This window comes from Antechinus flavipes, chromosome 2 (genome assembly GCF_016432865.1).
Source record: "Antechinus flavipes isolate AdamAnt ecotype Samford, QLD, Australia chromosome 2, AdamAnt_v2, whole genome shotgun sequence".
Taxonomy (NCBI): Eukaryota; Metazoa; Chordata; class Mammalia; order Dasyuromorphia; family Dasyuridae; genus Antechinus; species Antechinus flavipes.
Window position 1 is genome coordinate 150,939,687 of NC_067399.1, and position 25,603 is coordinate 150,965,289.

Below are 25,603 nucleotides of genomic sequence, written 5' to 3' on the forward strand. Positions count from 1 at the left end.
CTCCTCATTTCTCTGTCTTCCTTTAAGCTTAAATTCAAATCCCACCTGTTCTAGGAATTCTTTCCCAACCACACATCCCCCTTGCCCAGCTGCTACTTTCCCCTTTTAGATACTTCAATCTATATTGTATATCTTTTACATATTCCTAGTTATTTACATGTTGTCTCCCTATTAGAATATAAGTTGAGGGCAAGGACTGTTTTTGTGATACTTTGAAGCCCCATCAGTACCTACCACATAGTACATGCTTAATAAATATTAACTATTGGTTCTCAAATAGGGAAAGCATAAATTGTTTAGAGTATATCATAGAAACCCTTTTCTGTGTAATATTATTGAATAATGATGGTACAGTTGTTTCTCTTGGTGTTCTGGTGCCCAACCTTTTTCCCTCATCTTACTCATACATTAAAATAATATCTTACCTGGCTGTTTTCCTTTATAGGTCATGAACCTGGTCTTATACAGTTGGTGAATTATTACAGAGGAGCTGATAAACTTTGTCGAAAAGCTTCTTTAGTTAAGTAAGTCTACATTAAACTTTTGTTTATTTTTTAATTGTGCATTTTTCCATTTTGAAAAGTTTTTAAAAAAAGAAATAGAAGAAAGTTTGCTTTATGCTTATTTAATAACATATTAGAACTCTGTTATGACAGCTAGGCGGTATGGTGGCTAGAGAGCTGAGCCTTGTGTCAGGAAGACCTGATTTCAAATTCTGTCACTTGCCTTAAAGGATTGTTCTGAAGATCAACAAAAATAATAATTGTAAAGCATTTAGCATAGTGTCTGGCACATAGTAAGCACTTTGATTGTTTTTCAATGATGTCCAACTTCTCTGACCATTTTGGAATTTCTTGGCAGATATTTAAGTGGTTTGCCATTTTCTTTTTTATCACATTTTATAGATTAGAAAACTGAAACAAAGAGGGTTAAGTAACTTGCCTAAAGTCATACATTTAGTGTCTAAGGCCAGATTTGAACCCAGGAGGAAGAATCTTCCTAACTTTAGGTCTGGTATTCTTTCCATTGTGCCACCTAGCTGCCCACATTATACACTATATGTTAGTTTTTAATATTATATTTTCTTTTTTTAAAAAAGGACAGAATTCAAGTTAAACCATATCTACCCCAATGACCCAGTGCAGTAAGAGTTTAGCTTCTTAGGTACCCAAGGGATTCCTTAATAAAGCAGTCATAGAGATAAGACAGTATCCCTAATTAGTGAAAATCACTAATTACACTTTTGTATCAGTCTCTTTAAATATATATCAGGGTACTATGTTTGCCCATCTCTTCACTCTTTTCTTAACTGGTCCAAGTCAGTCTGCACTCATATTTTGGTTTGGCCTCTTTCCCCTTCTTTGTGTCGTTTTACTTTGCATATTTTTCTATATTCTTCATGTTTGTCATTCTTAATGACTCCATTGCATGAATATGCCACATTTTATTTAACTATTTCCTTATTATTAGACAATTAGGCTCCTTCCCCTTTATTACTATTTTATTTATTTATTTATTACTATTTATTACTTATTACTATTATGCTGCTAGAAAAAAAAATCTTTGTACAGTTAGCCATCCTTTTCTTCTTGATAACTTTCAGAGTAAATTACTAATAAGGTAATTATTGCATCAAATGGTATAAATTGTCTTTGTAACTTCTATGGCATACTGTCAGATTGTTGCAAAAAGATCATGTCACTTTATAATTCCACTATCAATAAATATCAGTGAATTATTAAGGCAGCCAAGTGGCACAATTGAAAAAAGCACTGGATTCAAGAAGACCTAAAAACAAATCTGGCCTCAGACATTTACTAGCTGTGTGAGCCTGGACAAATAATTTAATTCTGTTTGCCTCAGTATCCTTCTTTGAAAAATGAGCTAGAAAATGAAATGGCAAATCATTCCAGTATCTTTGCAAAGAAAACTCCAAATGGGATCACGAAGAGTTAGACAGAACTTTAAAAAACTAAACAGCCACTTAGAGAACACAATTAACTCAAAGTAAAAGTATTTCCTGAGATGATATCTCAAGAAAATTAGCTACGAAATTTTCCCTCCCTCTAGTAGATGCCATGGCCAATGGATGGGAGTAGGGTAGGAGGGATGTAGGGTATGGTTGAGAAATCCCTTTTCTCTGCCAAGAGGCAAAGAAATTCCTTCTGTGGAGCTGGGTTCTTCCTCCATAATTGGCTCTCTTCTTGACTGCCAGTGCTCATACTTTTCAGAACTGTCTTCTGCCTCTCTTCTCTTTTTTGAGAACTGTCTGACTTTCTGAAGAACCACTTGAGGGGTGACTGAGCTGTCACCCAGCCAGTGATTTAACTTCTCTCAAATTCCATCAAGCTTGATTGAAACCATTCTTCCCACCTTCTAAAGGGGCAGCAAGTGCAAGCCCTTCTTTACCCTACATTTAATAATTTGTTATCTGTGTTAACTGCGTTTTATATTCTGTATTTTCATCAGCTGCTCTGAGGTTATGTAAATTGCTTAGGTATCCTCTGATCAACAACTGCCCTCCTCTCCTCCTTTTACTATTAAAAAAAAAAAAAAGTCTGGTTCCTTTAACCCTCTCCCCAATGTGAGGCTAAGAAGAATGGATTATAGCAGGGAATTTACATGTGACTGAGAATCAATAGGTGTGCCGTGTTTTTTCCTTTGATATCTAAGAAGACTGAGTCTTCAGTCTGCTTTGCAGTGTTACTGAGTTCCTTCATTTATACTAACCTGGCTCAGTAAATCAAATATAGTAAGGAGCCAATAAATATTTGTTGATCTGATGTCAGAATACATCATGAATCAACCAACAAGCAATTCTTCAGCATTCACAATGTTCCAGATAGTGTCCATGATGCTAGAGATACAAAGACCAAAAAATGAAGTAATTTCTATTTCTGTGGAGTTTATGATCCATTGATGAAAATGACAGCTAGATGGTATGATGGATAGAGCACTGAACGTGGAGTCAGGAAGACTCATCTTCATGAGTTCAAATCTGGCCTCAGACACTGACTAGCTGTGTGACTCTTGGCAAGTCACTTACCCTTGTTAGCTTCAGTTTCCTTATTTGTAAAATGAGCTGGGAAAGGAAATGGTAAAGCAGTCTAGTATCTTTGCCAAGAAAACCCCAGATGGGGTCATGAAGAACCTGACATGACTGAATAACAACAAAAATAAATTTATATAGTACTTTAAGGTATATAGCATGCATTACACATCTTTCAACATTTAATCCTCATAACAACACTCCAAAACTGGAACACTTAACAGCTCCCAAGGTCACCCAGCTCATTTCAGAGCCAGAATTTGAACTCCAGTTTCAACTCCAAGTCTAACATTCTACCCATTGTGCTAACTAGTTGTTTATATCTACATACATAAGTAAATGGGAAATATATAAAAAATAGGAATAGATTATTTGGAAGGGTGGGGGAGACATGAACAGCCAGGGAATGAGAAAAGGCCTCAAAGGTGGTTGCTTGTACAGAGTTTGAGGGAAGTTAAGGAACACTAGTCTTGTAGACATGGGGGGATATGTTGATCAAGGATGATGAAGTGATTGATGGAGTTTATGTTTGTGAGTCCAATTTGAATTGAATGTATGAAATGTGTGAAGGGAAGCAATGTGTCATCAGTTTGGAGAGGTATTGGAACCAGATAATGATGGACTTTAAATACCAAATAGAGGAGTTTGTATTTTATCTTAAAGGCACTAGAGAAGCGCTAGAGCTTTTTTTCTTTCAAGGGAGTGGCACAATCAAACCTATACTTTAAGAATATGATTTTAGCAGCTATGTGGAGGATATATTAAAGAGTGTAAAGGCTTGAAGCAAGAAGGCTAATTAGAAGGCTGTTGCAGTAACCAAGCTTTTTACCATAATGACTGGGGTTCTTTCTCCAATTAGAGATGTTTTCTTTTTCTTTAGAAACTGAGAATAGCTCTACACTAACAGAGAGAATGGGAAAATCGAATAAATTGTTTGAATAATTCAGTCTCTTCTACCATTACTCCTGCTGCCTCTCCCCTTCCCCATAAATTATCCCCCCTAAAAAAAATATTGACTTGAAAAGTTATACACTGAAGATATTAGGACATATTGCTAGTTCTTTGTAGATACTATAAAGTTATTTTGGACCAAGTGCCATGTCAGAATGAGCTGGAACATGCTTTTAACATTCCATTTGGCAAATGGACTCAGACCTCTGGGTATATCATATTTCCCTCATGTAAGGGCCCAAGGACAAGAGCTAAGCCAGAAAAGACTCCAATCTTTGGATACTCCATTCCTCTTGTGACTTCTTGTCACTTAGGACTTATTAAAGAGTGTTCAGAATATTAGATTGGACTTTCTGAGGCTTTCTCCTACCTCCCACTCATCCCCCAGAAGATTCCTTGGAATTAAAAAAAAAAAAAAAAAAAGGCAACTGATCCATCTGTTGTTATCCATTAGGTTAATCAAGACAAGTCCTGAATTGACAGAATCATGCACATGGTTCCCGGAATCCTATGTGATTTATCCAACTAATCTCAAGACTCCTGTGGCCCCAGCATCACCTTCGCAGAATGGAATTCGCCATTTGATAAACAATTCAAGGACAGATGAAAGGGAAGTCTTCCTTGCTTCCTATAACAAGAGAAAAGAGGGTGGGGAGGGCAATGTATGGATAGCCAAATCCTCCGCAGGCGCCAAAGGTTAGTCTCATGGCCATGGTTATACTCAAAAGAATGTTTTTCCTTCTCTGTTTTATCATTGGTGATGATGATTTTGATAATGAGTTTGAAGGGATACTTTGTTGTTTCAATGATAGCTTTTTGCTTCCCTAAAAATATGATGCACTAGATCATCTTAGCCTGATTCCATTTGTCTCCAAGACCAATTATGAAATAGTGAGAGTTTTGAATGAACCAGTAGTAGAACTTACATCATTTCTGATAGTAAAAAAGTTTTCTGTCCATGAGATCAAAGTGGAATTGCTGAGTCCAGTCTCTGCAAATAAATGATGTCACACTGAACATTATGGCAGTCTTAACAATTCTAACTTTTCTTTGGAAACTGGCACAAAAAAGTAGCTATTTATAAGAAACCCTATGTTATACATCTGCCAAATCCCCAAAGCACTGCTACACCTGTAATATTTAAAGGAGAGAAACTGAATAGTTAGTCTACCTTTTGAGCTATTTGGGATCAGCACAGTTCCTATCTGTAATTTTTATTTCTTCCACTTAACAAAAGAAGAGACATTAAATAAATGTTTGTGGGTTTTTAAAAAAAACTACTTTTTAAGCTTGAGCTTATTGATATCAGCATAGTTTAAGGACTATGGGAAAAATGATCCATGAATTTATTCTGAAAAAAGATTTTATGTGTCTAATCTCAGCCATGTGTTCATCATGTAGCATATGAATGTGTAATCCTAGAAATCAGGAAACTTAGGTTCTTTTATATCTGGCTCTGTCACTGACAAACTATATGATCTGTGGTAGGTTATTTTGTGGCACTGCTTATTTCAAAAGAACTTCAGAGATCATCCAAGCTAGTCCCTACCTAAATTATGCCTCCCATAGTGATCCCTGAGGCCTCTGCACAGTGAATTTTCTCCTTTATTTTCCTCATTCCCAAAAAGCACCTTTACAGCTAGATTTTTTTTAATGACATTTTATTTTTCCCCATTTACATGTAATGACAATTTTAAACATTCATTTAAAAAAATTTTTAAGTTCCAAATTTTCTGTCTGTCTCCCTCCCTTATAAGTAATGATCTGATACAGAGTTTACATGTTAATACTACCATATTAGTCATGTACAGCTAAAATACACGTGATTCCTCTTTCATTTCTTTGGGTCATCATTCTCATCATGTTCCTTTCTATGTTCTCTAAATTAAAATTGCCCCTTTCTTTCAGCTGTTCCTTTTTTACATGGCTTCAACTTCCCTTATCATAATGATTACGCTCTTCTAGACTTCTACTTATGGATGTCCTTTCCATGATCTACTGCCCAGAACAGGACATAATATTCCAAATATGACAAGACACAGGTGGAACACAGTGTAGTTAATATCTGTCCTAACTCTGGATATTATATTGTTACTAATACAGCTTTATATTATATTAATTTGTGGCTCCTACGTCACATTGTAGTCCACTTGAATCCCCAAGTTTTTTTGACAGGAACTGTTTTCTGATTCTTAGAGCTATACCTAAATAGTTGATTTTTAGAATTCAAGTGATAGAAGTTGTAGTTATTGCCACTAAATTTCAACTTGTTACCTTCATTCCATTTTTGGAGTTTATCTGTCAAGATCACTTTGGATCCCAATTCTGTATCTAGGATACTAGCTAGCTAAATTTCCCCATTTCACATTATTTGAAAATTTAAAAGTTATGCCAAGTCTGCTTCCTAATCAGGATACAACATTCTATCAATGACAAAACCCTGTGACATTTCACTAGGTATCTGCCAACATTTCTGAACCCAGCTAACTGTACTCTCCTCTAGTCTATATCCCTCCAGATTGTCCATATGGCTAAACTTAGAGATCTAAGTTTTTTCATCCATTAAATGAGGTGACAGAAATCAATCCGATCAAACTTTCTTTGAGTTCTAATATTTCTATGATTCAGGGTTGGGATTCAGAAGACCTAGTTTTGAATCTTAGCTCTGTAATTTATTTTCTGTGTGACCCTTGATCTCTGAGCTTCAGGCCATAGAAAAGAATAATGATGCACTAAGATTCTAGGATTCTTATAGTGTCAAATTCTCTGCAGGTGAAACAAGTTGTAGCATCAGAGATTTTCAACCTAAAGGCACATTATAAGTCATTTAGCCTATCAGATGAGAAAAGTGAGGTCCGGAATGGTTCGATGCCCTACCTAGAGCCCTGGAGGTAGTAAATAGTAGAGTTGGTTTAAGTGAGGCTTTCTCACTCCAAATCCAGTGCACTTCCCACTCTACCATGTGAGTGGGATGGGTCGGGTGCAAGACCCCCTTTCCATTTAACTAATTGGAGACATCATCAGGTACAAAGAGAAAGCAGTTATTTAATCCCTGCAGGGAGAGACCCAGACACACACCTGGGAGCTGTCCCAACTTTGCCATGTGCTCCTGGAACCTGACCTGCTTCCAGCTTGTCCAGGGTTTAAAAGCAAAAGACTCGAGCCTTCTCATTGGTTAGACTAACAGGATGTAGCCATCCTTGGCCAATGGTCACCAATGCTGGCTGCCTCCCACAGGTCATGCAACGTCCTGCCTCTCCAGGTTCAAAGTCCATTCCTCCAGAGAACAAATGACTTCTCAAGGTCCCAGTTCTGAAAACAGGGATCATGTGATAGTAGAGAAATCCTTCATTCAATCAGTCCCATTCATATGTAACCCTGGGAAAGTCACCAAATTATAGAATCTGAGATTTGGAAAGGCTCTCTGAGGTCAAACTCATGCCTGAACCATAGTCTTCTCTATGACATTCTCTAAAAGTTGTCATCTAGCATTTACCTGAAAACCTTGGGTTAAGAGGAACTCACTACCTTCTAAGGGGCCCTATTCTGTTTTTTGACAAGTCTAATTAGCAGTGTATCAAATTAGCAAAAAGAGTATAAGGGACCTCTGGGAACATCTAGTTTAAACTGTACCTGACCCTCTCCCCCTTCTGAGGCAATACATTCCAATCATGGATACCCTAAATTGTTTTAGGGAAAAAAAAAAAAAAGGTTTCACCTTATATCAAGCCCACACAACCTTGGGCCTTCCTACTTCATTTTACAGATGAAGAAATTTGAAACTCACTCAGTAAGGTTATATGACTCCATTACTGCTACTGATCCAAATAATAATAAATCTAATTCTCTATTCCACATTAAAAATCCTTCAGATACATGAAACTTGTTCCACCCTGTGTTTTTTTCTGCAGGTGAAACATCTCCAGTTCCTTCAGCTTATCCTCCTCTAGTCCAGACCAGTTCCCCCTCTATCCTAACAGCCCTGGAGCTGCTTGGATCTTTAGAATGTTTCCCAAATTGAATCACTCCTTACTGATCACATCATTCCAGATGGCTTTGATCAGAGCTAAGTATAGTAGAACAGGCGCAGTTCTCATTCTGAACACTATATGCTTCCTGATTCAGCCTAAGATCACATTAGGTTTTGTAGCTATGTCATATTGTTGATTCAAACTGAGCTTATTGTCCATAAAAACCCCCAAATGACTTTGAATTGAACTGATCCATATAATGGGGGAAAGATTTGAGTCTGAGGATTTTAGGTCTATTTTCTCAACTCCCAAATGAGGGACTTGGATGAAGTGATCTCTCAGGTTCTCTAAAATGTTACATTTTAAAATTCTATGAGCCAGTGTTCATAAAGTGGGAAAAGCACCGAATTTAAAATCAGGAGATCTAGATTTAAATCCCATCATCTCATAGAGAAGTCTTGAAATATGATGAGACTAAATGGAATTTTACTAGATTCAACCCATGACTTCAGCCTTCATAGATCTCTTTCATTACTGACTTTGGTATCCACCATTATAACTATCCCAAGTTTGTGTCATTTATAAACCTGATAGGCATACCTCATATGATTTCATACAAATTACCTAGTTTCTTCATGTATAAATGGAACTCATTCTTTATCTTGATACTTCATTGGATTCTTAAGAGAAGTGATGAGTGAGAATGTGAATTATTTAAAGCACTCAATGAATGTAAAATGTTACTAATAGGATAAAGAATCCAAAACCAGATGAGAGAATTGAGGAAATTTTGTGCTCTTCTAAATAAAACCATTGTGCATTTGTGAATTTAAAAAATAGTCTTTATTGCTAATAATAATAATAATAATAATGATAACTAACATGTATATAGCACTTTAATAACTGAGGCAAATAGAGATTAAATGACTTCCTGAAGTCACACAGGATGGATTTGAACTCAGGTCTAACTCTAGGCCTGGCATTCTATCCACTGGGCCATTTAGTTGAAGAGCATGAAAATACTCTAATATCCTGTCTTTGTAAAGAAAAAGGAAAGCACTAAGTTTTGAAGATATATAAAATGATAACATTTTTAACTAATGCTTTAAGGTTTATAAACCCCTTTCTTCAAAAAAATGAAACAACTTGCTCTGAGAGTGAATTCACTTGAGAGATGAGAACAAAAGATGCATATTTTTGTGTAATTTTTCTATCTTTCTGGACTTGTTAGAAGTTATGAGCAAGGATGAACTCAGCAAGAGACTTAATATCTATAGGAGAACAGGATTTCAGTAGATACTTAGAATTAAGGAATTTATAGGATGGCAGCCTATTGTCCTCTGTTAATTATTGAAATTTCATCTGAAAAAAACATTTTTAAACTAGAACTTTATATAAAGTTAAAAATATAAATTTCAAAGTAAACATCCCCTTACAAATCTTTTTATTTTAATCTGCTGTTTTCCTTAATGCAAGGTATTGATTTAACATACTTATTCATGCTGAAACAGTAATGAAATCTCATCTCCAAAAGAAAGAAATCTGCCAGTATGGTAATCATGCCGTTGTATTAGATTTTTGCTGAGGAAAGCATTTACTGGACAAGAGAACTTTAATGATCTTTTAAGACCCTAACAAATCTGTTCATAATCAGAGTCTCTCAAATGGAAAGAGAAAGGAAAGCATATGTAGGGTATTGGTTTGGTGTTCTCAGAAGACATTAAGTCCCATTTTGGTTTTGTATGGGTTTCTCCCTCCATTCTATGAACTGAAATGACTTGCTTTCTTTTCCTCTGTTAGGTGAAGGCATTCTTATTTCTTCAGAGGCTACAGAACTGCTGGATTTTATAGATAACCAAGGACAAGTGCATGTGATTCAGAAATACCTTGAAAAGCCTATGCTTTTAGAGCCAGGTCATCGCAAATTTGATATTCGGTAATATTTTAAATGATGCTTCTGGGGTTATTTTCATACTTAAGAAAAAAATTATGAAAATGATAAGGATGGTTCAAAACATGTTTGTTGAATCCTTTCACATTACAATTAACAGATTCAAAGAACTAGATTATATGCATATAAGGAAATGTTGCATAATATAGTGGATAGAATGCTGGTAAAGGAGCCTTGTTCAAATTCTACCTCTGACATATACTGACTGAATGATCATAGTCACTCAGTCAACTTATAAGCATTTATGAGATACTTAATCTGTCCTAGGGGCAGGGTGGTAGCACAGAGAATAGGGCACTTAGATTGGAACCAAGAAGATTCAGCTTCATGAATTCAAATTCAATCTCAGACAATTACTAGCTATGTGACCCTGGACAAATCGCTTAATCCCATTTGCCTCAGTTTACTCATCTGTAAAGTGAGCTAAAGAAAGAAATGACAAACCATTCTAGTATCTTTGCCCCCCCCCAAAAAAAACAAACAAACATGAAATGAGGTCACAAAGAATCAGACATGATAAAAATGACTGAACCAACAACAGTGTGTGCTAGGCATTTTGCCAAGTGCTAAGGATTTGAAGAAAGGAAAAAAACAATTCTTCTTGAGAAGATTTAAGCAGCTCTGTAAGACTGTATATAAGGGACATAGAAGCTCCTGATATCCTTCAGTGGAAGTTTTCTCATCAAGAATTTCCTATAGCAAAGAAATTGCAGATCCACACAAACAAAATTCTATTTTAAAAAAAGTTTTAGTTTTTCCAAAAGAATCAAAATTCTTTGTTTTATTACTGAGGATCTTGCCTACTAAAATTAGTGGATTGATTTTCTTGTAAATTTGAAAAGAAGCTGAGATAACAGCAAGATTTATACAAAATAAATAAAGGTGGAAAGAAGCTATTCCCTGCTACAGATAACAACAGTGTCTTATTTCCCTCCAAATCTTTATGAATTTCATGGGTGTGAGATTATTTTTAGAATTTGGTTTATTGACTAGAACCTCATTTATCCTAGTTTTAAGGTAGGCAGGCAAAAAGACTGACAGAAGAGGAGGGTGTGATGTTCTTTTCTGACCAAAGCAGCCATAAAGTCATTCAAGGACAGCATCAGACAACAGTGTATATTCTGGGATATCTTTAATACTAGCTCACAGCAGGTATTTCAGTCTTTCTGTGAAGGATGTGTGCTCTAAACAGATTATTACTCACCAACCAGGATTTCAATTATACAAGTCTTGTTGATTATGGAGCACAAAATTTATTTAATGGCTAAGTTGAACTGCTACTGTCTTGAGTTAGTAATTATTTATTGTTTTTCTTAAAGAAGCAATCCAAACTGCTTTCTTATCTGGGTGTAACAAATCACTTTACTGGAAATTTCTTGAAAGCCTAATGTTTTATGTTTTATGTCCCTGTAGTATACTTCACTTTGGATTCATAAAAAATTATACTGAGAGAGTTGCCGTCATAAGAATGACATAAGATAAAGAGCCAAAAAGTCATATGATATATGACTATTTAGAATGGGCTATCACCCTAATAGAAAAGTTTTTCTCCCTACATGATCATATCATCTCTGTAGTAACTTCCAATATAGCTAGAACATGGGGCTTCTTTGCCCCAGGAAAGGTTCAAAAATTGTGTGCCCTTTTCCATTGTTGGCTATGAGATTCACTGTAATATGTAGTGTTACTCATCACAAATAGCTACATGACAGGGAGAAGGATATTTTCTGGGATTAGAATATACAAATGTATAAAAATCATGAGTAAAAAAGATGTTACCTAGGTAGCTTCCCATTTTTCCCCACCCCTGGGTTTAGCTTTTGGCTTTATTCTTTCTTTTCTTGAATCTCATCACCAGGTTAAGCCAACTACAGAATGGTTTTCTATAAAGTATTCTAAATGTGTCATCCATTTGTTCAGTATAGTTAATTCTTAAAGTTGCCAACACAAATATTTTGTAAGAATTTATTTAATTTTTGGGGTTTAAATTCTTCTAAAATTTATAGCAAATTGTGAAAATGATTACCTTGACATGGTCTTGTGATATCAGGTGCTTGGATAGAAAAGTAACTGTTCTCTTTTTTTGGCAGGAGCTGGGTCCTAGTGGATCATCAATATAATATCTACCTCTATAGAGAGGGCGTACTTCGGACCTCTTCAGAACCATACAATATCACCAATTTTCAAGACAAAACTTGCCATTTGACCAATCACTGCATTCAAAAGGAGTATTCAAAAAACTATGGGAAATATGAAGAAGGGAATGAAATGTTCTTTGAGGAATTCAATCAGTATCTAACAAGTGCTTTGAACATTACACTGGAAAATAGTATCTTATTACAAATCAAACAAATAATAAGGTAATTTATTTGTATCTTTTTGTTATTTCTAACAATTTCAAGGGGAGGTTTGGTTTTATTCCCTTACATGGAAAGGAGTCTCTCTTACTGACCATTCCAAAGAATGGAAGTTGCTTCATGGATCAAACTTAGAGGGCAATTGTTATGGTTTCAATAATAATAATTGATAGATGTATATGGAAAATTGAATTTTGCATAAAATTTCAACTATACTCTCAGTGGTGTCAAATTCAAATCAAAATGGGAGCCATTAACCATAAATATGAATCCCTGTGGGATACATATTCATATAGAAAGCCTCATACATTATCAATGTTTTATTTTCTTTTGATTTAATTTTCTATTTCCCAATTACATTTTAATCTGGCTCAAGCTGTATTCTCAATGTCATGGGGCTTTACGTGTGTCCTGCAGGCCATACATTTGACACTTCTGACCTACATTATGTCATTTAAGCCGTTTAACAGGCTCTTAACTCTTAACAGTTCTATGAGGTGGGTACTATAGGTATCAGTGGCTTGAGAGGTTATCAGAGCTGTCCATCTCAGCTTGTATAATAAACCTGGGATTTTAATCCAAGTTTCTGTTGACCCTAAATGAAGCACTCCTTTTAAGGAAGAGCCCATGAAATGGTGTTGGCCTTTTTTTTTAATGTTATGTTTTAGGAAAGATGATTGTGAACTAAGAGCCATGATGTATTTACCTTGGAATGATGGATGAATAAATACTGTGAAAAGGAAATAATAGCATCACCTTAAACTTGCTTAAAATATGCTTTTTCATGTATAGACTTATTTGATTCTTATAAACATATGAGCTAAGAAGAGCAAGTGGTGGTTTCCTGATATTATTGATGTGAAAACAACCACAAAAAGGCTAAATGACTAATGGTACAGTTAGCACTAGAATTCAGTTCTCCTAGTCAATCATGGTTGTTGTTTGTTCTTCATTCTCAAAGATGACCATAACATTAAGAAGGTGATACCATGACATGCAATTGGATTTGAGTGAGAGAGGGCTGTGCAAAGTCACCAGCTTCAATTTCTCCTCTGGAGTCATCTGGGTCTAGTGGCCAGATATAGATCAGGAAAAGTGGAGATGGCCCTTTGTTAATACTAGTTTATGGTATCTATCATCTGTTCAAATAAGCATTCTTTTTGTTGCGTGTGTATGTGTGTGTGTGTATTTACCACATTCCCTCTATGTTAGCATCTTTTGTGTCTCTGGGTAAGCAAACAAATGGAAGCACAAGCCATTGATGCTCATTCCATTTTTCCTGGTCACAAGTCGGCAAAGGGGTTTCCTAGTTGTCTTTATCCTGAAGGAATGTGTCTTGCTGAGAGATACGTTTTACTTAAGAGAAGTAAGAAAAAGATATTTTGGAGGTAGTGACTCAAAATTAAGTTACTTTGTAAGAGATTTCATTCAGTACTACTTGATGACAGAGGAAAGGGAGAAAAAAGTACCTTTCCAAGTGGTAGCAGGATGTTAAACAATAGAAATCCTGCATATATCAGTTGCTCACTAATCAGTTATAGTTTTGCCTTATTCTTGGGTCAAATTATTGTCTTATATCCTTTTACATTTCTTATCATTCACAACAAAGTGGGCTTAATGGAAGATATTCCTCCTAATCCACTGTCTGAAGTTTTAACCAATTGATTATTTTATATTTAGGACTAATTACAAAAAAGAAATTAATTTAATGCCTGGATTTGTTATGGATTCTGTTTTTGACAGGGTCTGCCATTGATTTGATTCTCCTTCCTTCCAGGTTAGTTGACTCTGTGGAAAAATTGGTTTACTGAATTCATAAAACTCTCCTAGAATTCTTCACTTATGATCTTGTAGTTACTTTGAGCATGAAATATTTCTAGCAAAGTACAAGCAACTGAGAGAAATGAGAATTAGCCTATGTAATCAATATATAGGGTGTCCCAAAAGTCTTAATGCAATTTTAAACCTATAGTTCCAGAATTAAATTGTTGGCAAGTTTTCTACATGTATTTTTATTTTTAGTAGTATTTTTTTTTTCCAATTGTGTGTAAAGGTGATTTTTAACATTTTTTTAATTTTGAGTTTCAAATTTTCTGTGTTTTTAAAAGTTTTATTGATGTCTTTTGGCATCCTGCCATAGTTATTTCACAATACATAATCCTTCCCAATTGAACCCTCTTATAAAAAAAGAAAAACAACCTGATAGAGTATAAACCATTCTGTATTCATAATCTCTCTTGAAAATAGTGATGTATATTTTACCATCTATTCTCTGGGACTCAGTGCTATCTTCATTTTATTATTATCCTATTCACTATCTACATTATTCTGCTTCTGCTTCTTTTGCTCAATATTAATTCATGCAACTATTCTCATGTTACTCCAAATTTATCACATTTGTCATTTTTACAGTCTAATAGTATTCATCTGTCACAATTTGTCCAGCCATTCTCCATTTAATATCCAGTTTTTGCTACCTTCAAAAGTGCAGCTATTAATATTTTGGTATATGTGGATCTTTTGGTTTTTTTCTTGACTTCCTTGGGGATATATGCCCAGCATGTAAAGGATTTATGAGTCAAAGGATATGATGTTTGATAACTTTTGTTTTATAATTTTCAAATTGATTTTTCAGAATGTTCAAATTCATAGCTCCAAAAGAATTGTATTAATGTGTCTGCTATTCAACTTTCTCAGTGTTTACTGTTTAATGTAGTTTTTAATCACATTTGCCATTTTGAGAATAACAGCATTTTGCTAATGACTCATATTAGCACAGACCAGCAAACTAAGGACTGGAAATGAATTGAATTTATAGGAAATAAAACACTAATACATTGATATACATTGATAACATTGAAAACACGGCCTGGTAGAACTAGACTTCAGGATCATATAGGCAATACATGTCTGAACCAAGATTTAACCTCAGGAAGATGAGTTTTCCTCAGTCCAGCAGGGATACTATTCACCATGTCATCTAGCTGACTATATAAAGTATTTTCTAGGTAAATACTATACCAGTCAAAACCTTTGTATTGGTCTAAACACATTGAATGTATTTTGTTCAATTCTGACTGCTATGTTTTAAGAGGGACATTGTCAAATTAGAGTGATATGTCCAGAGATCAGCCAATATAAAGGAATTCAAAACTATGACATGTGAAGGATACTTAAGGACAGGATATGATATTAACCCCCTCTCCAAAATTACCAGTGATCTCTTAATGATCAAATTCTAATGACCTTTTCTCAATCCTATAGCTCCTGAAGGGAAGAGTCAACATTTTTGCTTTTCTTTGTTTCTAATTCTTAGCTAAGTGCTAAAGCTTTTACTTACTCTATGTTTAAACCTGGAGGACTCACCTGTGAAATGAAGGATATAATGGGTACATTTAGATATTTGAAGATTGTCATCTGGGAAAGGAATGCTATTTATCTTCTGTGACTCCATTGGGGAGAAACAGGACTAATGGATAGAAATTATAGGGGAACAGACTTCAAGTCCCTTAAAGGTTCCCCATAGGTTTGCTAATATTGGAAAGTAGAATGAGCTGTCTGGTGAGATAATGAGAATCCTGTCACTGAAGATGTTTAATCCAAAGCTAGATGACTACCTGTAGATAGGATTCATATGTCAATAGCAAATAAGGTGGTTGACTTGATAGAAATAAAACACCCTCAAATCCAGCTTTGTCTTTCATGCTAAGTTAATATACATTTTGGGACTTTTATATTTCTTCTGTCCCAGAATTAGAGGCTATCCTATTGAATGTGAGAATGTTAGGTAAATGGATATAGCATAAATGTCTCCCTCCCATTTCTTCTAGTGAGCAAAAAACTTTATCACTTTATGCCTTAAAATATGAAATATTTTATTTCTTTAAATAAGAATTTAAAATTCCAGTTTTTCTTCTTCTGTCAGAAATCCAAAAATTCTAAGAGAAAAACTAAATTATAGATTTTCCATCCTCAAGGAAGTCAAACTTATAAAGAAGAATTCTTTATATATATTTTAACAAAAAATCTCACTTGATTCGATCATCCTTAATGCTTATTGTCAAATATCTCCTTCCTTTTCTCATTTAATTTAAGCATTCTCTATTCGGTATATCAATTTTTCCTCTTACTCCTTTCAAAATTTTCCTTGCTTTGACCTGCTCGTTGAACTGAAATTCCCCTCTCCAAAATTACCAGTGATCTCTTAATGATCAAATTCTAATGACCTTTTCTCAATCCTATAGCTCCTGAAGGGAAGAGTCAACATTTTTGCTTTTCTTTGTTTCTAATTCTTAGCTAAGTGCTAAAGCTTTTACTTACTCTATGTTTAAATATGGCAGTTATTTTGAATAGAACCGTAAATACAATATATTCATTAGTCTGAGGTTAGTCTGTTTTTGTTCTATTATTCAACTCTGAATAAAAACCCTGAATAAAAGTGAATTTCATTTTCCAGTGATCTGGTAAGCTTAAAATTTGATGTTATCTAAAATTCACCTATGGTAGAAGGGTCATCTAGATTATTCTGTCTGACCTTTGCATTAAAATACCAAGTAATTCACTTTTCAAGGAATTGCACTTATATGGAAAATTGCAAAGTATTTGGAGCTTTTTACATTTTCTATTCTAAATAGAAAAAGTGGCTATATTAGTTTAATGAATTTGTTAAAAGCACTTTAAAATTCTTGTTTCCCCAGATATTTTGAGGCCCTCAAAGAGGCCTTTCTTCCCTCATAGCTCACAAAACCTTAAAAAGGTCAAAATTATACCTAGTCTCATTTTTTAAAATACACATATCTGAAATAGTTGTGTTTAGCCATGTTGGATGATAGTTCTTGGAACTGAAAAGATTTTCTTTAAGCCAAAATATTCCCAATTACTTAGGAAAAGCCAAGTTAACCTGTGCCATTTAGAATTGCAAATCTCTTTGATGTCTTTACTGAGCTTTATTCTAAACATAAATGATCAGATGTATTGTCTTTGTGTTGCACATTTTATTGTCTTTTCAGTTAGATGCAGTAAACATAGAGCAAAAAAGTCAAATTGGATCATGATGCAAAGTAATAGTAATAATGATATCATGGATTGTACAGTTTGTAAAAGATCTTAGAAGTCATCCATCCCAATTCCTCATCTTACAAATGAGGAAACTGAGGCTCAAAGAGAGTAAGTGATTTCTCCAAGATGACACTGTTGCTCATAGAGCTAGAATTCAGACCTAAGTCTTGACACCAAGTTCAGCATTCTTTCCATTGTATAACGCTTCCTAGCTTGAGTAGGGAAATAGGCTTAAAGAAGCATAAAGAATTTGTCCATGGAGGTATAGCTAAAAACTGGCTAGGACAGGATTTTAACCTAGGCCATCTTGACTGATCCCAATTTTTTCTTATATTATCCTTCCTTTCTAAAAGAAAAAAAAAAAAAGACTTTCTTTTTTTTTAATTATTATAGCTTTTTATTTACAAGATATATGCATGGGCAATTTTTCAGCACTGACCCTTGCAAAACCCTCTTTTTCAGCTTTTCCCTTCCTTCCCCCAACCACCTAGATGGCAGACAGACCTATGTTAAATATGTTAAAGTATATTTTAAATACAATATATGTATACATATCCATACAGTTATTTTGCTGCACAAGAAAAATCGGACTTAGACATAAGGTAAAAATAACCTGAGAAGGAAATCAGAAATGCAAGAGGACAAAAACAGAGGGAGTAGAAATGCTATGTTGTGGTTCATATTCATTTCCTATAGTTCTTTCGCTAGGTGTAGCTGGTTCTTTTCATTGTTGAACAAATGGAACTGATTTGGTTCATCTCATTGTTATATAAAGCCCTTCAGGCTTTCTTTTTCTGAAAGCCAACTGGCCATAAGCACCAGATTAAATAAACTAGGGGTAACTATTTAAGCTGACAATGTCAAAAGTACAACAGGATCATCACTTCCTTATTTCTAGACACTGTACTTCCTGCTGAAGATCATAGTAGATTTTGCAGCCATCCTAGCAAAATGGATGCTAGGAGCGTTGACTCATGTTGATCTTTCTGTCCATTAAAGTTTCCAGATCTTTTTTCAGACAAAGCACTCTCCATGCTTCTTCATCTCCTATTTGTAAAGTTGATTGTTTGAACCCAAGTGTGGGCCTTTACTTAAATCCCTTCCAAACTTCATTCTATTAACTGATCCCTCAAATGTCTGGCCTATATTTTTTGTTTGTTTGTTTGTTTTAGGTCATGATTGTTATTCAGTGTGTGAACTTATCTCTCTCTAGCAATGTACTAGATACAGCTTGGTTTATAGGTTCTGGCCATCTCTTAGTTTACAAAGGTTGAATATAGGTTGGGGGTCTCGTTTGAGTTTACATTGACATAATTTTCAATGAAGCTTCAGAGCAGCTTATCAACTATGTGTATTGGAGAAGAGAATGAACAAATATATTTTGGCTATACTCTGTAGGAGGTTTTAACAAGAGACATTAACTTATTAATTACTAATTTTCAATTGGTAGCCGATATTAGTCTTTCATCTTCAGATGGAAAACATTTAAGATTTATATTTTTAATAGAAATGAAACTATGAATACCCATTACTTGACACATATGCTTTTCTTAGTTGAATTTGTTTTTAAGTCTCTGGGTATGAAAACCCTGCTGACCATTTGATTCAACACCATGAAATGAGATCCTGACGTTTAAAGATCCTAGGCAAAAATTGAAATCCTGCTTAAATTTGGTCATGTAAATAATTGTTATGAATCACTGAGTCTTTTCTAGACACAACATGTTAACTTCCCTCACCTGTTGCACCTTGCTTATGAACAAATGGCCTGGGTAGCTCTGCTATCTTGATGTAATCTGGCAGGTTCCTTATAAATGTGTATGGCATTGTAATCAATAAGAAGTCTTCTACCCAGAAGCTTTGCAAAAGATCTAAAATTAATTAATTGCCAACCCCCCTTCTCCAACAACTGAAAAATTTATATTCCTAGAAATAAATTTTGACATTTCAGGTTTTGAGAAATAATTCTTAAGTGGCAGCATAATCACATCAATTCAATAAAAAAGATTTATTTAGTAGCTAGTATATGCAGAACACGGTGCTTATACCCTGGGAAAAATATATCAAGACAAAATGCAGTTCTTGCCTTCAAAGAGCTTACAGATAACACAGATAATGGGTAATAATCTTTATTATTATACACAGTAATACACAAGTAAACACACAAGTGCAAGCAAATTTATAAATGGTACCAAGTCTTTAAAAATGTGATATCAAGTTAGAGAAGGTTGCCCACCCTCCCCCCCCCACTTTTGACAAACATAAAAGAGCCATGGATGTTTAAATTAAGCTACTAAAGGCAGCTTTCCTTTATTTAATTAAATTCAACAAACATTTATTAAGCACTTACTATCTTTTCCTTGTCCATTATGTATTAAATGCTTACTAAATATTTGTTGAATATATGTTTGGGACAGGCAATACAGATGGTCAAGGAATTGGGTCCAGAGTTGAACAGGAAGACAAGAACTGGTTTGCCTTGGGGAGGGCAGGCTGGTTTGCCTTTGGGAAATGGCAAAGCTTCTTTACCCCCAAACTTCTCAGGTAAGCAAATGCCCATAATTTTAATTCCAACATTCTACTATGATGCTATGTGGCACCCAGACATGGAATACAGATGTTTCTAAAGAATTTAAATTGATTACCATATAGAGGGCATTGGAGAGAAATTCATAGTGAATATGAACAGGCAGCAACATATAAACAGAAAGGAACTTTGAAGAACTATATTAAAATATATCCCCAAAAAGCATATCTTCCAGGTATCTGGAGATAGGCCTCTAGTATGTGTGGAAGGACATGGACAAAATTCACACAGGATCCATAAACCTGGAGGGGTTGCCATCTGTGTCATTAGTAGGAACTCATGAATATATGAGATCAGAGATGCATTTGAATATGTGCTGAAAGCTATACTAGGTTTGGGAGATAAAAACCAGGGAGGAAGGGAGCATGTACACAGATAAGTAAATCAAAGGCAATTTGAATAGGAAGCACCAGTAACTGGGTGGATCAGGAAAGGCTTCCTCTAGGAAGTTACTCCTAATCGGAGGCATGAAAGAAGTTAGGGACCCAGAGAAGGAGAAATAAAAGATAAGCTTTTTCATTTATTTCCATTAAATTGGAATATTTTTCATTTGATCCAGTGTTTAGTCTGTTGAGATCTTTTTGGTTTCTGATTTTATTCTTTGTGTTAGGTACCAACAATGGTACCATCTTCAAATATGATAAGCTTTCTATTTATATCTTCATCTAAATTATGAAAATGTTATTGTCATAATCCCAAACAACATAAGATGTGTTCATTATCACAATCCTAAGCAATACACTGAAGATATAAAAATAAAAATGAAATAGTCTCTGCCCTCAAGGAACTTACATGGCATTGAGGGTTCCAGATAGACAGATATGTCTGTGTCCTATAAAGGTTCTGCATTTTTTCTTCCCAATGGAAAGAGTGAAGTCAAAGGAAGAAAAAATAATGTTTGATATTTGAAAAAATAACATGAATTTTTTAAAAAGTAGTTTGGAAAAGATAAAAAAATAATGTTTGATAATTGAAATTTAAAAAAAAAAAGCAAATTGGGTGAGGAAGCAAGATTAAGAAAGGGATTAAGAAAGATTTCATGTATATAGTGCCACATGAGCTGACCTTTGAAGGGAACTACATAAGAAAGTAGAAATGAAGCAGAAAGTTAGGCATGGAACGCTCAATTCACAGAACAGTTAGTGGTACAGTTTAGCTGAAGTACAGGGTACATAGCAAAGAATAATATACAATTTAGAAATGTGGATTGGAGCCAAATTGAAGCTTATGATGCCAGGCTGACAGGTTTAATATTTTACAATCAAAATTTGGAAGCCACTGAAGTTTGTTGCTTGTTTTGGCAGACCTATAATTTAGGAATAGTCTTTTGGAAGTTATGTGGAGGATGGATTGGAGAGAGAAGAAGCAGAGATCATTGATGGCTCTTTTATAGCAATACAGATGAAAAATGAAGACAGACAACTAGGGTGGCGGTCATGTACAGAGAGAAAGGGACTCACCCAAAGTATTATGGTGATAGAACTGATAAGACTTAGCAAGTGGTTAGGTGTTAGAAGACAAATCATCATGCTAGTGAGTTCAGACTTTAGAAAGAAAAATTAAGAAGTGTTTCTCTGCTGGTATCTAATTGTACAAGTAATATTTAAAAGCTCATTTGTTGGCTTTTTAAACCTTTTGTTTTGTCATCAGAAATTTGAAATGATTTTTTTTTTTTTGGCAGAAGGCTAATAGGAGGAATTAGTTGTAATCAGAGCAATCAGCAAAATCATAGTCATAGAAATGAATGTTTTAAAGTACCAATAAGTTTTTTTGATTATTCAGTTTAAAATGTTGATTCTGTCTGCATTATTCTCTTTTTCATTTTCAATTCACATTACACCAAGGTACAGTCTACTTAGTGGACTCCCAACATTCAGACTGTACTGGACTTCTAGGTCTCTGTCCATTTTGGTTCTCAGAAGTTAACTTTCCTATAAACACCACTCCTATAAACCATCCTATAAAATTCCAGCTAGCCAGTAGAATCCCTTTTCTTTTTTTAAAAGATCATTTTTATATTTTACCTCATTCAACTTTCCAATTAAGATTAATAACACTCAGATTTTTTTTTTAGTTACATTCTTTGATCCATATTGGTATAGCAATATAATTCCTAACTTTCAAGAAATTTAAAACGTGTTTTTTAAAAAATAGCTTTTTATTTTTCAAAATATATACAAAAATAGTTTTCAACATTCACTCTTAAAAAATACTTGAGTTCCAAATTTTTCTCCCTCCTTTCATATCTTTCCCCTTCCCTTACACAGAAAGTAAGCCAATATAGGTTAAACAGAAACATGTCCCTTTGTCAAGAAGCATGATATAAGGGCTGCTAGGTTACAATGGACCCTGATTTCAAGAGAATCGGAGTTCAAATGTGGACTCAAACACTTACTAGCTGTGTGATCCTATCTTTCTTTCTCTCTCTCTCTCTCTCTCTCTCTCTCTCTCTCTCTCTCTCTCTCTCTCTCTCTCTCTCACACACACACACACACACACACACACACACACACAATAAATAGTGGTAGGAGTGCTGGCTTTGGCATTAGAGGATCTGAGTTTAAATCTAGCCTCTGTTACTCTCCTATCTGTTTGACCTTTAGTAAATCGCTCTCTTTAGTAAAATCATCTCTCCTTGGTTTTGAAAAATGAGGGTGTTGGATTAGATGACCTCTAGACCCTTAAGTTCTGAATCATCATGATTCAATCTGGAAGCAGCATGGCAAAGTGGAAAGAGCTGGCCTCAGACTAAATAAGACCCGGGTTGAAGTCCCATATTTTTGTCAATGTCTCAGGCACTTCAAATATAATCATAATTATAGCTTAGGATCATAAACAGCTGTTGTACATCTATACTAATGGGTTTTCCTCATCAGAAATTTCCTAAATTAATGAAATCACAATTTCAGATTTGAAAGAGAGAAAGAGGAGGAAAAAAGGAGGAAAAGAAAAAAAAAAAAGAAAAAAAGAGAAAGAGAAGAGAAAAAGAAAAGTTTCCTTTTTCATATCATTTCTTCTCCAGGAAAAAGCGGTGTTTTTGTTTTGCTTTACAGATTGTTCAAATTCCCTTTTTTCATGCTAAAAATACACAGAAATGATCTCCTAGATAAAGGAGATACAGCTATAGGCACTTGGAAGAATAAACCTTTGGAAGTTCCACTTAAGTTGGCATTTTGTTTGTTTTGTAATAACTGACAGAGAAAAATATTATGGTTGAATACATTAGTAATTTCAGGATTTTGAAAAAAAAAAAGTTATTGCTTAATTGGTTCTTCCCAAATAATCTGATAGTGTCTAACCATGGAAAAGGAAACATAGATGAAGGGTGGCATAGTGGACAGAGTATTGGACTTGGAGTCAGGAAAATTCTAGTTTGATCTGGCCTCTGGTTCTTGCCCATAAGCCTATATTCAGTTACTTAATGACAAAGGAGGGTGATGATGACACTTATAGTACCTACCTCATAGTATGGTTGTAAGGGTCCAGTGAGCTGAAGCACTGGCAAACCCTGAAGCACTATATAAATTATTACTAAATATAGAGAACACTTCTAATGATAATTTCTATTCTTGTTAAACTAGAGCTCTTAATGTAAAATTTTCCTTAAATAATATATGTCTACCTACCAAATTTTAATGAGAGAGTTAGATGGTACGGTGAATAGAGAGCCAGGCCCGGAGTCAAGAAGACTCATCCTCCTAAGTTGAAATCTGGCCTCAGATACTTACTAACTGTATGACTCTGGTCTAGTCATTTAACCCTGTTTGCCTGAGTTTCATCTATAAAATGAGCCAGAGAAGGGAATGGCAAAACCACTCCAGTATTTTTTGCCAAGAAAATCCCACATGTGGTCACAGTGAGTCAAACACAACTGAAATACATAAACAGCAAAACAATAGAAATTTAAGCTTTCCAAAAAGCAGCTTGATAGTAGTAGATGAAGTACTGAACTCAGGAAGATCTGAAATCAAATGTGACCTTAAACACTTACTAATTGTGTGGCCCTGAGAAAGTCATTTTACCATGGTCACCCTTAGTTTCCTTAACTATAAAATGGGGATAATAATGGTACCTACCTCCCAAGAGTGTTGGAAAGATTGAATGAGATGATATTTGTAAAGTGCATAAATGCTTGTTTCCTTCATTACTAAATTCCTTTCTTTTCCAATTTTACAGAAGCTGCCTTATGTGTATAGAGCCTGCAATCAGCACTAAACACCTTCACTACCAGAGTTTCCAGCTCTTTGGCTTCGATTTCATGGTGGATGAGGAGCTGAAGGTCTGGCTCATTGAAGTCAATGGGGCTCCCGCATGTGCCCAGTAAGCCAACCCCAGATACTATATTTTACATTCTTTTTTTTTTTTAAATAACTTTTTATTGATAGAATCCATGCCAGGGTAATTTTTTACAGCATTATCTCTTGCACTCACTTCTGTTCTGATTTTTCCCCTCCCTCCCTCCACCCCCTCCCCCAGATGGCAAGCAGTCCTATACATGTTAAATAGGTTACAGTATATCCTAGATACAATATATGTGTATAGAACCGAACAGTTCTCTTGTTGCACAGGGAGAATTGGATTCAGAAGGTATAAATAACCCAAGAAGAAAAACAAAAATGCAAGCATATATTTTACATTCTTTAGGATAGATTGATAATAGTTTCTTATCATATAATTTTCCCCCTCATTCAGTTGATTGGCAATAATGTGATAAATATATTTTACATTCTTTAGGATAGATTGATAATAGTTTCTTATCATATAATTTTCCCCCTCATTCAGTTGATTGGCAATAATGTGATAAATATTATCACTAATTGGTACAAATAGTAAATACCATAGAATTCAGAAGAAGGAGTGATATCTCTGAACCTGGAGTTAGAAACATTTCTGTTTCAGAAAAATGAAGAAAATCACAGAGGGAACTCTAGAAGAGCACGCATAACATGACCAAAGGTATAGGATTGAGAATAAATTAGGCCTGTTCTCAGAACTTTAAGCATACCTATTTTGCTGTTTGATCCTGTAGGGGAATGGTAGAAATTAAAACTAGAATTAGAAGATATAGAAAGGTCTTGAATGCCAAAGTAAGCCATGTGCCTTTTCTCCTATAAGCAATGGAAAACCACTAATGGCTTTTGGACAAGAGAATGGAATTATAAGAACATAGTTTTAGAAACACCTACTGGTAGTGTCAGGCAGATCAAAAGGAGGGTCTTTCCCCAACTTTAAGAAGTAATTTTAATGTCTCTGAAGGTTATAAAGTAATATTGTGCTGTAAAAGGACAATAGTCAGTAAATAATTTTATGAAGAGCCAGAACTCAGCTCCTCATTTGTTTTGTTTTGTTGTTACATTTTGAGTTCCAAGGTATCTCCTTCTCTCTCACCCCCAAACTAGCTAAGGCCAACATTTGGCAGAGATAGAAAGACAAACACACACACACACGCGTACTTCCATACCTCAGTTTTTTCTTCTGCAGGTAGATAGAATCTTTCTTCATAGTTCCTTTGTATTTGAGCTGAATATTCCTATTACTCAGAATAGCTTAGTAATTCACAATTACTCTTCAAACGGCTGTTACCATATTCAAGATTCTCTTGATTCTACTTATTTCACACTTCATTATTTCATACAAGTCTTTTATATGTTTTTCTAAAATCAATTTATTTCTCATTTC

The 25,603-nt window shown here is 34.8% G+C and overlaps 1 protein-coding gene across 2 annotated transcripts in view; it reads left to right on the forward strand.

Moving 5' to 3' along the window:
• TTL (tubulin tyrosine ligase) overlaps positions 1 to 25,603 on the forward strand; it is a 44,883-nt gene that overhangs the window by 13,795 nt on the left and 5,485 nt on the right. Inside the window, exons 2-7 of one of the 2 annotated variants that reach the window (XR_007950379.1) lie at positions 446 to 524; positions 4,455 to 4,696; positions 9,772 to 9,907; positions 12,013 to 12,282; positions 19,755 to 19,881; positions 24,101 to 24,186. Coding sequence is in view for 1 of the 2 variants with exons in the window: in XM_051975815.1 (XP_051831775.1) it covers positions 446 to 524; positions 4,455 to 4,696; positions 9,772 to 9,907; positions 12,013 to 12,282; positions 24,101 to 24,244 (871 nt within the window). In the remaining variant the exon portion in view is untranslated. Of the gene's footprint in view, positions 1 to 445; positions 525 to 4,454; positions 4,697 to 9,771; positions 9,908 to 12,012; positions 12,283 to 19,754; positions 19,882 to 24,100; positions 24,245 to 25,603 lie in introns of those variants that run through there. The other variant, XM_051975815.1, reaches the window with a different exon arrangement.